The sequence below is a fragment of the Anneissia japonica genome, unplaced genomic scaffold (genome assembly GCF_011630105.1).
Source record: "Anneissia japonica isolate Jap-2015-1 unplaced genomic scaffold, ASM1163010v1 scaffold287740_len772037_cov194, whole genome shotgun sequence".
In the NCBI taxonomy this organism is placed as follows: domain Eukaryota; kingdom Metazoa; phylum Echinodermata; class Crinoidea; order Comatulida; family Comatulidae; genus Anneissia; species Anneissia japonica.
This window is the reverse complement of record NW_022736571.1, coordinates 470832-489989: the sequence shown is the minus strand read 5'-3', so window position 1 is coordinate 489989 and position 19158 is coordinate 470832. Positions and strand designations below refer to the sequence as shown.

Below are 19158 nucleotides of genomic sequence, written 5' to 3'. Positions count from 1 at the left end.
GGGGGCTACAATTGACAAGTGCATTACAAGTTAAGCATTAATTGGCTTTACACAATATTTAGCATAAAATATGCCTGTAAGTATACATATTGAGTACGGTATGCAAACTGTGGTATACCGTAACCAACATGAGATAATAAATACTTGAATATTTGATACATGTTAACAGTTAGTTTATGCTTACACTGTTGCATTCGGAGCCAGATTGGACAATGCGCCTTGGTCGATGTTTTCAATTGGATTATTAAATAGGTATCTGGAAGGAAACAATATACATTACTTTACTTCTATTCTTTACTACTGATTTGATATTCATTTTTCGTTTCGTTAGCTATAGAAACCAAATTTTGATTCGGTGTAAATCTACCTTGATATTTTACTTACAGATATTGAAGTGAACCAGTGCCTACTTTGAACATTCCACCTGTGATTTTATGGAGACTATTTCCATATATATATCTAAAAAAATGATTGTTAGAATACATTACTACACTATTTAGGACATATATTTATATATTTTTTTTACAAATTATAATTCAATATTTTATTAGTATTATTTCCAATTAGCGCTTTCCATTAGTTATACAAATGTACTTACAAATGCGTGAGACTGGTTCCATTGAACGATCCATTTTCTATAAATGATATCTTATTCATGTAAATGAATCTTTAGAATTGGAAAAAAACAATTTAAATGTATTAGTCCAATAAGATAAATAAACATAATTCTTATATCAATATTATTTCTTTATTTCATTAATTATTACTTTCACTAACAAGTTAGGCCAAATATATAACTTCTTTTGTCCATACTGTTGCTATGCTTTTGCAGTCAATTTTGCAAACCTATACAACTTTTGTTTGAGATAGTTTTGGAATGACAAAACGGAAAACCATGAGTAGCGAAGTGCAAAAGTCAAAAGGAAACAAACACAAATGGCACAGAGCAAGAGTCAATTGGCACAGTAAAAGTAAAGTGCCACAGTGCAAAAATCAAGGGACGAAGTGCAAATACCAAGTGTATTGTGCCGAAAAGGACAAGTTATAAGTGGAACAAAACAAAAGTCAAGGGATTTCACATACACACAGGGCACGAAAAAAAAAATCAAGAGGCAGCACACACGTTTGTTTGTGAAAGAACCCACTTCATTTGTAAAAACTAAATAATGAATCCATTATAGGAGTAAAATCTAACTAATGTTAGGCCTAACTATACATTTTTACAAATGGGCTAATTTACGGGAAAACATAATTACGTGGACATATTATAAAAATCTAGACCCATTGTCTACATAATGCAGGTGGTGTGTGAATGGAAAAGCCTAGCAATAGCTACACTAATGGGCTCATTCTTGATATAGTAAGTTAAATCCCTTAAAAGAAAACACTTACATCCTTTCCAGGGATTTTAAACTACAAAAATGATTTCTTGAAATTGATTGTATTTCATTTTTTGCAATAATCAATGTTCTCGGCGAGTGGGCAATTATGCTTCTATTGGGATGTGAGCTGAAGTCGATTGAGTTCATACTGATGATTCTAGAAATAATGAGGAAAATATAAATGTGATGAATTTTATTAATTGAATTTTCAGGTTCTTATAATCAGTGTATTCCAAGTTTTGAACACATTTACAAAGTTATGTGCATATAAAAACTACACATTATACTTTGAAGTAATTGAGCCAAGCTGTAGAATATAGTGGCATTGGTACGTATGGTAAGAATACTTACAAAGTACTCGATATGTCGAGATTATAAAGAGCGACCGGAATTTCTTTTAATAAGTTATTATCCAATACCCTGTAAATTAGAATAGAAGGTTTAATTAGTAGAAACACCATATTACATCAGTTATGTAAACATTTGCAATATTGTTGCAGATAATTCTTAAGTAATAAATAATAATTCTAGTCCTATTAATAATAATAATAATAATGATAATAATGATATTAAATAATAATAATAAAATAATAATAATAATAATAATAATAATAATAATAATAGTCTGCAAAAGTTTCACTTTTATCCATGATTTTTTTTTAAAGATACCTCAAAAATTTAAATGACCCTCACATTTACTACCTCAACTGGATCGTCCCTAACACATAATAATTTCTTCCTTGTAACTTGGTTAAACTTTTTTTGAAAGTTTCATTCATATTAGTTAATCGTTTTTGAAATATCTGATCTGAGATGGTTCCTTTGAATGGTTTTCATACTGTATCTACACCCTACTCCAATTTGTCACAAAGAAAAATTATCCTTACTTTACTAACTTTGACAAACTGTTATAGAAAGTTTCATTTTAAATACCCATTGATTTAAAATTATATTAGGTCGGGGACGTCTAAAATTTAAATGACCCTCAAATTTACACCCTAAACTGGATCGTCCTCAACACATACTCATTTCTTTCTTGTAACAACGTTAAACTTTACCAAAATGTTTTATTCAGATCAGTTGATTAGTTTTCGAAATATCTGGTCTGGGATGTTTTCCTTGGAATGGTTCTCAAATCCACACGTTACTCAAGATTGTCACAAAAATTTAATAATTTCTTTACTAGACCTGGAAAAACTGTTATACAAGTTTTAATTATACCCACTGATTTATTTTTAAAGAGACACCAACAATGTAAATGACCCTTAAATTTACACCCTTAACTTCATCGTCCACAACACATAACAATTCTTTACTTGTAACTTGGTTAACTTTCGCGAAAGTTTCCTTTAGGTCAATTGGTCCGTTTTTTTTTAATATCTGGTGTTTAGACTGTTTGCCCTTAAATTACTTAAATTGGTCATCACATGCACACCCTACCCTAGATTGACACTAAATAATAGAAGGCACACCCTTGATATTATGGTCTATGCTTCGGCAAAGCATGAAAAAGTTCCAACATGGGAAGTGACCACAGTGCTAGCCAACCCAGTGCAAAAAAAAAAAATAATATCAAATAATGATGATAGTAATAATAATAATAATAATAATAACAATAATTAATAATAACTGTAATTATATTAATAATAATATTATTATTTTATCATTATTATTACTATAATAATAATAATAATAATAATAATAATAATAATAATAATAATAATAATAATAATAATAATAATAATAGCAATAATAATACAAATAAAATGAAAACCAATTTCACGACTAACGCGACGTTAGTGAGACCAGGTAACAGCCTGGTGAGACTATAGCTAGAGTACCGCAGTCGTGTCGCTACGACGCAAGGTTGCGCTCTCTGTTGTCAAAAGACGTTGGGTACCTTTCATTACGCCTGAACGACTTCATAGGCTTTCTGGAATAGGCATTTTAAAATCTAATATTTTTTCTATTAAATTGTACTAAAAATACAAAGGCTCGCATTATATTAGTTATCGAATACATTTAATCATCAATTAAAATTTACAAGGAAAAAGTAAGATACAACATGTTAATAATTACGTTAGAAATTGAGATTAATGGGTTTGTCCATGAAGTAAATGGCGTAGTATCACGTGACACTGTAGTACTCTATAGAGTGCCAAAAGGATAATAGCCCATAGTGCCTTCTGCGGCGTCTTTTCCTTTGGCGCAAATATCATTTTTGCTGCGATATTTATTATTCGCGGTAGGCGAATTTATCATTCTACGACTCTAGCATTTGACAACTACATCATTGTGCGACTTTAGCATTTGGCAAATATATTATTATCATTCAGCGACCAAAAAATCAAAAACTGGTATTTTCCATCGTCTGTGTATAACCATAGCTTTCTAAGCATTTTTAAAGTATCTAGAGGTTTCTCATTGTTCTTCTTACTACTTATATTGTCATTCTATATCATGATTGCAGGCTTTAGGATTCGGGGAGTACCGGTGTACACGCACCACCCTCGCCCCTCCCCCGCCTCCCACTGGGGTTTTCATATGTCACGACCACATTTCGCTACTTTTTAGGCTGAACATTGGATAACAACGAAAAAAAAACAGCCAAAAACCACTGCAAATCAGTACCTGTTTAGCCATGTGTCGCGAGTCGCTTACGTCACATGAATAAATCTCCTTTGTTATTCTGTACAGCATGCTCAGATCTAAAAAAATATCGCAGTCTGTTTCGCAGCTTACGTCACTGCGCATGTCTCTCGTCAACAAATGTATGAGCAGCCTGTTTCCGTACCTGTCTCTAACGCCACCACATAACGGAGTACCCATTGCACACTGAATATATTTACTGTAGTCTTATATTTGCCTCAAAAACATCACCAATAAATATCATGTTTTAGCAACTGGCAGTTTCCCCGATAAACTTAAAATTGCTAAAACTATTATACATGTATTCAAAAGTGGCGATAAACAAAACATTAATATCGACCCATATCAATTTACCCTACCTTTTCAAAATATTGTATATGAAAGAGTTGTCTATGATCAACCCATTTCATACCTTAATAAATATAGCATAATAAACCATTCTAAATATGGGTTTCCTCAACAACATTCAACAATACACGCCTTGTTACAAACTTTAGAAAAAAAAACCAACGTCAACCATTGAGAACTATCATTTATTATAGGTGTTTCTCTGCATTCGATACTATCGATCACAGATTAATGATTTTAAAAAACGGGATTTATGGTATACGAGATATTGTATTAGACGGGTTCAGGAGTTTTCTGAACCACAGAACACAGTGTGTTACCATTGATACGCATAAATCAATAACACTTGGTGTTCCACAGGGATCATTATTGGTCCCCTTTTATTTTTATTATTTATCAATGACACTTTTTTTGGTATGCAAGACGTAGAACTTATTATATTCGCGGATGATACAAGCATATTTCTCAAACATCATAGCTATGTAGTTGCAAGTAACGTATTGAACTGTGAATTACAACGCCTGTCAACATGGTTGAGGGCACAGTCAATACTAAGAAAACTAAATATGTAATCTTTATGGGGTGTAATAATACCACTGATTTCACAAACATTCAACTATCTATTAATAATTCTGTATTTGAAGAGCTAACCCATGCCAAGTTTTTAGACGTTTACCCAGACGAATTTCTTTCCTTCTATAACCATATCGATGGAATTGCAAACAAATTTTCAAGGGTAATAGGAACATTGAATAAATTTTAAATATTTTTTTTACCTTACACAATACTACTGCAAATATATAAACCAACTTTCTGCCTCATTTAACATATGCAATAGTAGTATGGGGCCCCTTCAGTTCAGACTAAACAGACTTCATATCCTCCAGAAAAAAGCACTGCGAATTATATTCAAATTCCACTATCAGTATTCTTTACAACCACTATTTAAACAAACTAATACATTAAATATATTTGACCTTTATGAAAAACATTTGGCAATACTCCTTTATCAATTTTACAACAAACAGCTTCCAATTGCCTTTGACATTTACTTTTTCACAATTGAATCCACACATAATTATGATACTAAAAATTTAAAAAAAAATTATATTACTGCCTTACAAAAAAAAAAAAAAAAAAAAAAAAAAAAAAAAAATTATACACATCTAGATGTGTATAAGAGACAGACATAGTATATGTTATATAGGGGTTAAGGTATGGAATAGCGCGGAAAATTCAGTCAGAGAAATAAAAATTATTGGTTTATTAAAAAAAAAAAAAACAATTCATAAACTGACGGCAATTTGGTCAGTTGGACATTTCCCTGAATACACACTACGCACATTAGACATGAAGACCTAAACACCCTGAACAATTATCCTGTCATGGTATAAACAATCGGGGGGGTTGCTCTGGTCGTTAATGATGAGATTAATCAGTTCTTTCTCTTCTTTCTTTATTATCCAAAATAACAAAATTTTGATGGAAAACCAAAATGATATAATTTGGTTTTTCTTTTTTTCTTTTTTTTTTTTTATAAAAGGAGGTTAAAAAGAGGCAACTTCATGCCTCTCGTGCTCAACATCATTTAAATCAAATTAATAAATTAATTATAACAAAGAGGTTCCGGCCCGTTGCCACCCGGCCTTTTGCCACCCGGTCCGTTGCCACCCGGCCTTTTGCCACCCGACCTTTTGACATCCCAGGCCAGTACTGTTGCCACCCGGTCTTTAGCCACCCGGCCTTTAGCCACCCGGTCTTTTGCCACGCTAGGCCGGTAGCCACCCAGGCCTATTGCCACCCGGCATTTTGCCACCAGGCCTTTTGCCACCCGGCCCGTTGCCACCCTAAGCCCTTTGCCACCCAGGCCCGTTGCCACCCGGCCTTTTGCCACCTTTGGGAATGTCGAATATTTATATTATTTTGGTGGGTTTTTTTACACAGATTTGTACTAGTAGGCCTACTACACCAGAATTTTTTCTTGATTGAATTTACTTTCCAGTTTAAAATTTAATTATTAGTTTACTGTATTTTATTTCAAATAATCGTCCATGCGCTTTCTTACAACCAGGAGAAAATTGCAGAAATAAACATTGTTATAAATCCGAATAAAAAGATAATTATTGCAGTGTCTAGTTTATTTTTATATTTTATTTTTAAGTATATTCTTATTCTAAAATAGAAAGAAATAGCCTGTGAGTTTACAATTAAAAAAAAACAACACATTATGATATTATAGTTATTTATATAGTGTTGCGCTTTCTTACAACCAGGAGAAAATTGCAGAAATAAACATTGTTATAAATCCGCATACAAAGAGAAATACTGCAGTGTCTAGTTTATTTTTATATTTTATTTTTAAGTATATGCTTATTCTAAAATAGAAAGAAATAGCCTGTGCTTTTACAATTAAAAAAATAACTCATTTATGATAATAATAGTTATTTATATAGTACATGGAGAACCTTCCTCCATGTGCAGTATAACCACAAGCCTATATTATGTGTGTATAATGAACTTTATGGAATTTACTTGGTATTTCTCTCTTTATGCGGACAATTTATTACAAGCATATATTTTCTCATGAGAAATAACCCGTCAATGATAAACTTTGGATAAAGCGCTTCTCGTTAGCGGTAAACCACAAAGGATATTGCGCTCAGTAACATTAACGATCTGAGCAAACTAATCTTCCTGATTGTTTATACCGAGACTAGGGCTATTGTTCAGATTATAGGGTCTTCAAGCCTAATTTGCGCGGCCTTCAATTGGTCAATTGGTCAGTTTCTGTGAATACAATGCACAGGAAGGAGTCATTTTAACTCCAAATTGATATCTAAGTTACAACCTTTTATTGTAGTAAAAAGTCTTTGAATTTGGTTTTGAAGGTGTTTCTGTGTATAATTTCACGAATAATGTACTGGTATTTTATTCCAAAATTTGGTGCCTACAGAGGTAAACGAAAATTGTCCAGATGTACTGGCAGCCTTTGGCTGATATAGAATTCCTTTTGATTTCTGACTAGTTTCATATGGATGTGTGATGAGTGTAAAATATTTATTTAAATCTTAAGGCAATTTATCAAAATAGAGATCAAACATAAATAAAGAGATAAAGTACATAATTTGCGTAACTTAAAAACATCTCAATTTGTTAAACAAAGGAAGGAAACGAGCGGTAATGAATGTTATTACTCTTAGTGCCATTTTTGGAGTAGCATGATAGGTTGTAAATAAGATGGGTAAGTGCTGCCCCACACCTCTAGTCAATGCGATATGTGGTTGTATAACAATTTGTATATTAATATAAAAATAGTTTGTGGAAGTATATGTCTTAACTTAAATATATTTCCGACTTTCTTTTTTTTAATTATTATTATGGACCTTATTTTCTCAATATGACTTTTCCAAGTTAAGTTTTTGTCCATTGTGAGTCAAATAAAATCAGCTTCTGATACCTCCTCAATGCGTTTAATATTGAGGACATTATTCCCGTATGTAGTAATTGTTTCTTTCCGGCCTTGAAAAATAATGTAATTTGTTTTGGTCGAAGTAATCTTATTAGCTTTTCAATAATTTACAACTTTATTTAACTGAAAAGATACTTCATCAAGATTGATGTTAGTAATTAGTAGTGATTGTTTCAAAAGCTCTTCCCTACGGGGGCCTTGCTGCCCCCCCCCCCGCTGGCGTCACCCCTGCTTCGCACGCCTTTCCTCATACTTCTCAATTTATAATAATGGCACGCGCGCTGGAGTCGAGTATTATGGGTAATTCAGATGTTTGTAGGCCAAGATACAGGTATCTTGCTATAAAGTATTGTGGCTGTACAACTCTCTTTGTCTGTTTTTGAACTTATATTAACATAAATAAATGAAATAAATGTGGAAAAAATTAATTTGTTTCTTTTGTAAATTTGCTGTCAAATTAACAGTCAACTTTATATCACATTACATCTTTTATTAGTTTCTTTGTGACCTTAGGTCACATGGAACTAATGTAATGTTTCACATGTAAAAAGTGTATATGAGATATGCAACCAAAAGAGGTCAGCATATTTGTAAACAAATAGGCTCCGAAACAGTGCATCGCGGCAGGTTGTGCTCGATAGTTGCTGGTGGACATGCAATTGTGCAAAAAATGTTTGTTTGTTTTTTTTTTCGGTTAGATGAAAAATGTAAGCTGTAGTCGATAAAACATACACCCCCTACCACCAGTTTTGAGTCGTTTTTAAGTCGAAAATTTTATTTGCGCATGCGTCGGGTCAAACTTTCCCGACATTTTGTTTCTATCGCGAGCTGCCTAGAAAAGTTCTTTATGTTGTTTTCGCGACTGTCAGTAAACATTGAGCAAGCTGAGATAGTTGTGGCATATCGGCCACTTACCTGTGCTATTATTTGAAGGTGTTCTGTGTGTTCTATTAGTGTTTTAGTATACTTTAACGGCTAAGATTGACGGACCTGGTGTACCTAGGCCTAGACACATACGTAACAAGCCCGTAGCCAGAAATTAAAGAGGGGGATTAATTCTTTTTTAGATAAAAGGGCACTTGCGAACGAAGCAAGCACACCAGACTGGAGGAGAGGGGGCCGCCTAGGGCCCTTGGTGGGGGGTCCATGGGGCGAAGCTCCTGGAAGCTACAGTATTCTTTACATACACACACCTTATTTAATTGCTCTAATATACACCCATCAGCAACAACAAAAAGAGCAAATTATTTTAGTTACTGGCAAAATGGCATGATCTTGGTATGGTACAATCTCCAAATTGTAATCATAAATAGTAAATTTGCCTCCTTTTGGATGTTGTTTTGTACCAACTAATTTACACATTAACAGAAGAAATACAGGAAACAAAGAGCACTGGGACAAATTTGCTCGTTAGTTCTTTTTATTACAATTACCGGACACCATCCCGGTATTTTCAGTGAAGGTTTCTGGTCATAAATGTACTTTTAATTAAAGAAAAAGCCATACTAAAACTGCATTGGTATTCATTTACATATATACATATTTACAGCCACAAAAATAAATAATTATGTTACATACAAAAAAGAGGAAAATATAACATACACAAATTTTTGAACCAGTCCCTGTATTCTTTGGTGACAATAAAGTAATTTAGTGATATTGAATCTACTGGATTAGAAGAAGAAGCGAACTGTGTCCGAAATCAGTGACAAACGCGTTAGTGGGGGCGTTTGAACTGGTGGTTGCCTAGACGCGAAACGCGTCTTTAAAAAAATAGTCTGTATTTATATCATAGAGCTATTAAACAACTAGAGTGCTGACAAGATGGCGAAGCAATGCAGAGTTATGTATGTGAACCATCCCAGATGGCCGCCGCCGTAGTAAAGCGCCACCCTCAGGCTTAGTATACATATTATTACTATAAATAAGCCCTCTGACTGACTATTATTTCATTAATGATAATGAGTAATGGTAATAACAAATTATTAAATTATCGTAGCCAAAACTAGGCCAAGTGGAGCATCTTATTCAAAAATAAAAGACCAAGGAATGAAAATTAAAATCGTGTGCATTACACCCATACACCGTAACGCTCGATTTTCAAACATACGGGTAACCAGCTGTACTGAACTTTCTGTGTAAGTTGAGGGCACAACTGCAAATGATGGTGCTTAGGCGAAATTTGATTGGCTAAAAATCTATGCGCAGCCATCTTGGATGGTACACACACACACCCCTGCGTATTTCGAACATCGAATACATTGCGGTTAGCGCTCTAGTATTATTATATCTCTATGATTTATATTGACAGAAACTCGAAAAACGCGTTAGTGTTGCGTTCGAATCGGTAATTGCCTAGACGTGACGCGAAAGTTTTTTATCTTCTACATAAAAATAAATACAACCTAGTAGCAGCAAGGAGACCTACGTTGGCCTATAGATCGGCTGAATAAGCTAGCGGAAAGGGGATGTAAAATGTCTTTTAAAAAATGATTTACTCATTATGTAGGTTAAATTTTAGGCCAAAATATCGTCGTCAGCTTAGCTAGGCCTTACTTGTTTGGGGTGAAAAGGAAAACTTTCTTGTGTTGTAGAGCCTGAGGCTAGCACTTTTAGTCAAAAAAGGGCATTTCAGGAAAAAGGGGGGTTCGTTCGAACCCTACGAACCCCACTGGCTACGGGCTTGCGTAATGTAGGCTTCTCTTTGGGCGACACCGTCGGACCTGGTGTAGGAGGTAGGAGACCTACGTTGGGCATGGGCCCAAGCTAGACAGACGGCGCCTGATTTTCGCTGCGGTTCGCGATCTGAACTTTTTGGGAGTAGGTTAACGACCGGTGTATAGGCCGCACCCCAAACTTCGAGGGGAAAATCGCGTATACAAATTGCGGCTTATTCACCGGAAAATACGGTTTATGGAGCAAAAACTTGTGTTTCTTCATGATTTTAAGGGGGCAAGAGAATTTGTATGAGGCTGGGCGGAAGGCCTTAAAAATAAGTTTAGGATGGGCGCAAGACGTCAAGAGTGGGCGGCGCCGCCCACCTCCACCCTGCATAACAACATCCCTGCACTTCTCAGAACCCCTTACCCCCACCCCCACCTCCCCTTTCATAAATTTCTGGATCCGCCTCTGATTTTTTTGACTGAAAATGAAAATACTGTATTACCTTACACAACCATTATTCAAAAAGTTATTGCAATTCACAAATGTACATTGATTTTTTACGTACAAAGGAACGTACTCACAAAGGAAAGTAATTGTTGGATAGGATGATTTATATAAAAATAAATGGTGGTGGTGGTGCTTTTCTTTATATTTGAAAATGGAAACCTGTATACGAAAATGGAAACCTAAAAGCAAAACCATTTTTATTTTACTCAAAATTAAACTAAATAGGCCTAAGCAATGCTCTCATCAAAGTTTCATAACCGTTACCTATCTTCCCTAATTCAGTGTGATTGGGATTCCAGCGTGAGAAATATAAAAAAATGCCTTGTTTATTTTCATTTGCTTTATACAATAAACTATTTACATAACTGTAAATGATCATTAAATATACGATTCAGCTACATAAATTGGCATGCCTAATTAACCTGAAGACATATTAACATATGCTGTGTCAATCAACCATGAATACAAATGCTAGAATGACTACATATGCTGCAAAAGGTTCAATATATGTAGCCATGCCAAAAACCTAGTAAGGATTTTCTGAACTGACAGTGATATGCTTAAAGGTCAACTTGGGATTAGGTTTTTCCTATAGCCATCCATCACTTTATTTGCACTCCACTCAATCTTGACAGACTGACCTACCTTGCCCCTCTGGAAATATCAAGTTACCATTAACATATTCGGCGAGTTACAATTGTAACACACCATTACGACAATATTTCGTGTCTAAATTCGATAAAACGGCAGTGAAGGTCGCCAAAAACTACTAAATTTGGTCATTTTTCAACTTTTTTTTGTAATAACTTCGCAAATACTTCATCGATTTTTTTGGGAAAGGATAAAACTGATCGGAATTTAATAATCATTACAACAATTACAAATTTATAAGTGTAATGTTAACACCTTTATTGGACTTTTGATTTTTATCAAACCCACTCGTGTATTTTTTCAGCGTAAAAACAGTGAAATCTGCCGAAATATCCCAGCTGTTTTTAACATAAATCCCTCTACAGTCGAAAGTTTTGGGCTGATTTCTTTTGGGAAAAGTCCATTCGAAAGCCCTTTTTGTCTTCTAAATGTATTCTAAATATAAGATTGATCGGTTGAGTAGTTTTATCGGACCAATCAGATTTATGAAAATCATCTAAAACTCCTCACCATATGCTTAAGCATTACAAGCATATGGCAGTCTGACGCTCACGTAATGCAGAGCTTGAAATATACTCTGGAAAAAACAGATAAAATGACTAAATTATCCTTATTTTTAAACACTAAAATTATGATCATAAGCAAAAGAAAAGGATAGAGATTCAAATGATGTAAATTATATGCAGTAAAAACATATAGATTTTTAGTACGAGTAGTATATAAATGTCAGTTTTTGTAAAACACCCCATCTTTTCGAGCGGTTCACTGGTTTGAGATGGTCGATTCCATTTTCTTATGTGTACATGACTACGTTCATGTGAGTGGTGAAGACTGTAAAGCAGGGTAGAATATGTCTTCTTTTGAGGGTAAAAATAAAACTGTTTTGTATCTACCAAAGATTTTTACTCAAGAAATGTGATACTGAATGGTATTTAGATAATTATGTATGTTGTTTAGATTAAAAATTGAAAGTCCATATGAAAATGTTATGGCGTTTAATTTGTAGTTGTGGAACCCCCTAAATTACAAATGAACTGTTCCAAATCCGTTACGCGCTTGACTGATCACCCACAGTGTACCGTTAGCCCATGAGGAAGCTACCTTGAGGTCGAATTCAGGGAATAAAATTGCACTGCTAGAAAATATTGTCGTAATGACAAGTTTCTGCTCAGTTTTGGGTTTTATACTTAGGGGCTTCTTTCTACTGGAAAGAAATAATCGATTAAAAATCGCTTTTACGAAAAATCGCTTTTATTCTTGCAGTAGAAACGGGACAAGTTTGAAAAAAGCGATTAAAAAAATCGATTGAAAACACGCAATGGATAGCGTGTTTGAACAGCAAATAACCGATTTTGGCTGTGCACTTTTAGCTGCAACACAAAAAAAGCGCTTATCAGTTGAAATGTGACCTCCATGTTAGACTGGGTTCCAGTCCCTAATCTTTGTCTTAATCAGTTGAAATGCTTAAGAATAAATCGATTTTGGGACAAATGGCGTTCCATATTACTTATTTGCATGGCGTTCCATAGTATACTTTTTCAGGGATTAGGGACCTGGAGGTCAGTCACTGCAAAGACTAGATCGTATTAGGCGCGAACTTTAAAAAAAATTGTCCTCTTGTTCATGTCCTAGGCCTACAAGCTAAAATCGTCAACAAACACGAGGAGTGACGAATTCGTTCTGTAATTATTTTGTGGTGGGGGGGGGGTATTGGGCCTAGGACTTTCCGCTCGTTTGGGCCACCGTTGTCCTCGTTTGGTCATCATTCACAATTGTGCCGATGAGCACAGTCGAAAACATTTGCCTTCTCCCAGGTATAATAGGCCTATATATAAAAACGATTCAAAATGTACGGGGTTTTTTTATGTCATTTAAAAGCCACATGATTCCTTTTTACTTATTGTAACACTAATAATCCATAATAAAAATGTACTTGGCCAGAGTTACAGTAATTTTCCTGTAATATTCAGAAAACTTAAAAAATTAATAACACAAAATTTCCCATATTTACTTGCAAGTTTATTATTTACAATGTAACAGGATACAGTATATTAATATTTATAATTTTTAACTCCATGAACAAAGTAAATCAAAATAAAGAATTAAAATTTCATTCAGAAATCAAAAATCATTTTCAATAGGCCTACACAAATATTTCACCTGGTTTGTGAAATTGTTGTTTTAATCACTTAAATATACTGGTATTGATTTTGACTTGCATTTCTTGGACAATACCTATTTTTAAAATAAAATCTAAATTTTATTTTTTGGTCAACAATTACGGCCCGGTGGTGACACTAAACAAGTGTGTTTGTTTTTTTCTATTTTGGCCTTATATTATTTAGAAATAGAAAAAAATATTTGTAAAATATTTAATTGTGGTCAAATTTTACTATAACTAGCTTATTGTATATTGTTCAATAATAATATTGACATTGCTTTTAACATAAATCTAAAGCTGTACATTTTAAAGATTTTCCAATTTTTTTTTTTTTTTATTTAGAAAAGAAACCCCAACCGTAAAATTAACACACAATGGCCAAGTTGTCTTATTTTCAGAAAGTAGTATAATCATATAAAAGTTATTTGAGCAAAAAAATCAGTGAATTATAAAGTATGTACCATGATATTCACCATTTCCATTGCTGACTTTCAGATTTGCTCGATTTTTCAAGTTTTTCAGTATTTTTCTTAACCACAAAAAATGTTGTAAAAGTTTCAAACTTGGCCTACCCGTAGGGGTGATGCTAGGATTTGGTTGACGGGGATTGGATATCGCCGACAGGGACTGACTTGCTGACGAGAGTGTCAACCTTGGTTTCCATGCATTTGCTACATGCTACTATCGCTGACAGCTTTCGGATTTGCTGATTTTTTTCGGTCGAATCAGGGAGCCTTTCCAATTGCGTTGAGAACTGCTATGTAGTACACTGCGGTTGCACTGAAGACACGGTAGCGACAATGTACCAAATTTAAGGAAAACTAGTTTGCAAATATTACATTTTTTTTATTCACTATAAGTTATAACATAAAAATAAAACATAATGTATGTATGCAAAGGGTTAATAATTTTAAATAAAATTCTCATTTTCTTTCTTTTTTTTTTGTATAAATTGGTCTACCTTTTAATATGGTGCCATACTTGGATTTGATTTTATGTGTAAAAGGTCAGCATTTTTAAAGATAGGTACATTCGCTTTTGTCAAAGGACCTCACTCGACAGTCCTTACAGTAATTCTACTTTTGGAAAGTCCTGTCTCACTTGTCTTTTTTTTTTTAGTCTTTTTTTTTTTTTTTTTGCTATTGTAGTTATTTTTGCTGTATCTGATTTTGTACATGTTGAGGTTTGAGACAAATAAACGAAATTAAACCACGTTTTAGGCATATTTTTCATACAGTCGCTACATGCTATCGCCAACAGCTTTCGGTGATGCTGATTGGTCAGTTGAATCGGGTAGCCTTCCCGGTTGCGCCGGGACGCTACGCAGTACAGCAATTGCACTGAAAACACCGTAGTGACAGTTTAGCGATTTTTAAAGGAAACCTGGATACTTGCCGACGTCGTCAGCTTTTGCTCAAAATCAGTCGAAAGTAATTCATGGGCAAATCTCTCGAAACAAAAACACTATCTAATGGATTTTAGAGATTTTAGATTTTAACATAATATGTTAAAAAACATATAACTGTTTTCTCCCAGACGAATTGTTTTTCTCAGGCAGCTCACTCCCCAACCCCCTACTTCCACCAAACTCCACCACTGGTGCCACTCTGAATAAATGTAATAAAATACTTCCAGTGATTGGAGGTGGTTCTATCAGTTTTCGCTGTAAATTATGGGTACAAATTTTAAAAATATACACATTTCTACGTTCATTTTTTAATTTTTTTTGTTACATCAAAATAAGCAAGTAAAAAAAAAGATTTTTTGTTGTTAGGGGAGGGTATTTTTAATGGAACAATACGTTTAAAATATTTATAATTATCTTAATAATTGTTGTTGTGCAACTATTAGACATTTTATTATTATACCGTAATAAAAATACAGTAGCATAAAATAAAACATAATGTATATAATGCAATGTGTTACGATAATAATAAGTTGGGTTTTTTTTTTTTTTGGCTTTATGCGTAAAATTAATTTTTCTATTTTTCAAGATGGGTCTATATTTAATTTAAATTTATGTGTAAAAGGTAAATATTTTTAAAAAGATGGGTTCACTGTTGGGGATCAACTTCTTAAATATTGTGTTTGAAAGTTGGGTTCGCATTATTATGATTAAAACGGTCTTCACTATTTACCATGGGACCACGCTACAGAATTTAGGTTCGTATAAAATGCATCCAGTCACATCTTAGATGGGTTCATTGTAATTCAAAATTATACATTGTGTTTAGGAGTATATAGTTCATGTATTGTTTAAACATGACCCTAATTATTTTTTTTTTTTATAAGCCAAAAATGCACAGGCCCTAATAGAAAATATTTTTACTAGTTTAGATCAACTCAGTTCAAAATTTCACCAAAAATATTGGAAGCCAAATGTTGAAAGTTACAAATTTTATGCTTAAAACTGATTCACATACAGTACACACTGCACATTACTTAGTAGTTTATTTGTTTAGTTTCATTTAGTTATATTTTATGCATAAATTGGTCAAAAATTGTGTCACACAATGAATAAATTTATCCCTACATAAGAAATTTTCCACATAATATTTAGAGTAGGCTATAAACAATAACATTTCATCCAGTTTTGAAAGCGAATTTTATATTTTGGAATAGAGACAGTTTATTTTTTATGTAAAATAAATCTACATGATTACATATAATTTCATTTCATTTGTTAATCTTTTTGTATTTTATGGAAGAAATTTACAGGACAACACAACTGCCTCTAGCCCTATCCTATTCAATCACCGCTTTTTGTCAATTTGCAAAAGAAAAAAAAATGATAATGTGATTCTTAACGAAATTTAAAACAAAACGTAAAATGTGCCTAGAATAGCCTATGTACAGTATTATATTATACAAAAGTATACTAGTGACTAGGACCTACTGTTACTGGTGTGGTTTAATATCAAACCAGGGAGCAGAGGTTAAAGCTGAAGTCAAACCTGAATGAAACAGACAAAAGTGATATGTTACTTGTGGGTCAAATAATGACCTATCTTGACAGTGATACAGTATATAGTCTAGCTGTCAGAAAATGATTTAAGTACTGTAACAATTTTACATACGAAATTGCTTGAAACTTTATTTGTTTTGGCATCTGTATTTTCATGTGTGCGCAACTGGGAAAATTGAAATGAACTGCATTTTTATATAAGTGTAAGTATTTAGACATACTTAAAATTGTATTTAAAATGATTATAGTTTAATGCATTTGACTACTTACAACCACGTTAACTTTCCCAACTCAGAAAATGCCTCAGAGTCAATATGCACCAATTTATTGGACGATAATGCTCTATGAAGAAGATAAGAAGAAATGGAATACTGCGTTACAACAATGTAAAAAAATGTAGAACAAGACCGTGAAAAACAAAAAATAAACAACATGATGGTGTTTATGCCCTCTCTTTACATCACAGTTTATGATGAGGTAATAATTACAGTCCGCCCTCCAATTCGAAACCACTTTGTTTATTTGAAATTTGGGGCGGTCTCGGGATTCGGTCTCAATTAAGAAACCTCTGAATAGAGACCATGTGCTTGAAGTGGTCTCCAAGCAGCATAATTAGAGGGTAACCAAACCTGCAACCCCGAAATGAAGACTGAAGATAAAAGTGGTCTCAAAAGACAACATGGGGCAACCAATTATTCATTTTAAAGAAACAGTTGTTTGCTTTATATTTTTTTTACCAACTTGAAACTGTTTAAAATATTGCAAACAAATCTAAAGAGTATACTGTAAAGTAAACATAAAATAGTCGCGTATAAGACGAGGCCTAAAATAGTCAATTACGATCGAAAAATAGGGGATCGGTATGCACGACATACATTTTGTTACGAGTATTTTGCCACGAGTATTTTGCCGTGTTGGCTTTCCTACGATTTATTATGGATCGATGGCCTTCCATACTTGGCTTATTGCGTATATAAATGTGCAACAGGTGGAAGTGGCTCTCTTCAGTGTTGGCTACTAGGGCGAAACGTGAAACCATGGACCTATTAGGTCCATGGTGAAACGTTGGTGTAACCTGGAAATCGTCTTCGAGATTGCGGCTAGTTCTGCTCATTGGAGGGTGAGATTCAACTGAAAGACACACCTCGTTGAATGAGATATCCTGGAATTAGCAACAGATTGAGCCTGGGTGTTCTAGCCTTGTAGAGCGATTGTGGTACGACGGCAGGAATTGCTTCAAGCGATTCAAGCACGTGGGCTGTAGATTGTAAAGCTAAGCCGGTTGGATGTGGTCCAATGTACATCGCTAAAGGACGCGTGGTATGGTAGCAACGCGTACACAGGCCAAGCCAGTAGTCAGTCAAGGACTTGATAACATATCCTTAATACTTTATTTTATGCTGTGTGTCTATACGTTAGATGTACTTAGGAATTATTACCTTATAGTTTATATGCCAAATTGTAGTAGCATTGTATGCCTGTAGGTGAAACTGTAGTATTCTTGACACCGTACATCCATACATTTGATGCTTATACATTGGAGAAACCAAGTCTCAAGTAGTATTGATCTTGACGCTGTGCATCCACACGTTAGATGCTCATTTGTTCATTTGTTTGAGAAATTAAACCTCAATTATAACTATATTACCTCGTATTGTATCTTTATTGTCGTATACCTACAAAGTGCATATAGTGGTGGATGATTGATACCTGATCCTTTATATCGGATCCTAACTAGCTTGTAACACATTTTTCAAATCATGTTCGTCTTTTGTGCAGGTTGTCGGTAACACGTGGATATACTACTGCAATGAACCTACTAAATGTTGGTATAATAATATCAAGGAACACAATTTTAAATACGGGGGAAAGACTTTGATGAACATTTAAATGTCCGACGATGAAACAGGGGGTCGTCTATACTCTCGACCTACAAAATTCTGCGCTCAAACTCGGGGGTTGTCTAATACACGAGTCGCTTTATACACGAGCATATATACGGTACTTAAAGTTTAGGAATGCAAGTGTCCATCTTTTACATAGAGGAAGATGGTATTTTCTTCTGTGTTACTTTGCCTTCCCTTAGTACCGTGTATGCTCCTAATCTAAAATAAGCAATTCTCTAATGAGTTTGAAAGTTCCTTATGGAGATAATGAAGTCGGGATAGCAGCTCCGTAGCTAGACACATCGATCATATACACATCTAGATGGGGGGGGGGGGGGGAGTTGTATGGGGCTGGATATCAACTTCTATTCACATCAAAGCAAATACCAACAGGGAAACACTAGATATACAAGGTTTAGATGATACCATTATGTCATTAGGTAATTGACCAGATTTCCCAAATATTTTCCCACAAT

The 19158-nt window shown here is 34.1% G+C and overlaps 1 protein-coding gene across 2 annotated transcripts in view; it reads right to left on the bottom strand.

The window, feature by feature from the left end:
• The window catches only part of LOC117116818, a 43714-nt gene that overhangs the window by 9553 nt on the left and 15003 nt on the right, over window positions 1-19158 (bottom strand). Inside the window, exons 4-9 of one of the 2 annotated variants that reach the window (XM_033260913.1) lie at window positions 17067-17138; window positions 1734-1802; window positions 1393-1539; window positions 599-667; window positions 385-459; window positions 185-256 (exon numbers count right to left, since the gene is read on the bottom strand). In XM_033260913.1, coding sequence (XP_033116804.1) covers window positions 185-256; window positions 385-459; window positions 599-667; window positions 1393-1539; window positions 1734-1802; window positions 17067-17138 — 504 coding nt within the window. Of the gene's footprint in view, window positions 1-184; window positions 257-384; window positions 460-598; window positions 668-1392; window positions 1540-1733; window positions 1803-16727; window positions 16756-17066; window positions 17139-19158 lie in introns of those variants that run through there. The other variant, XM_033260914.1, reaches the window with a different exon arrangement.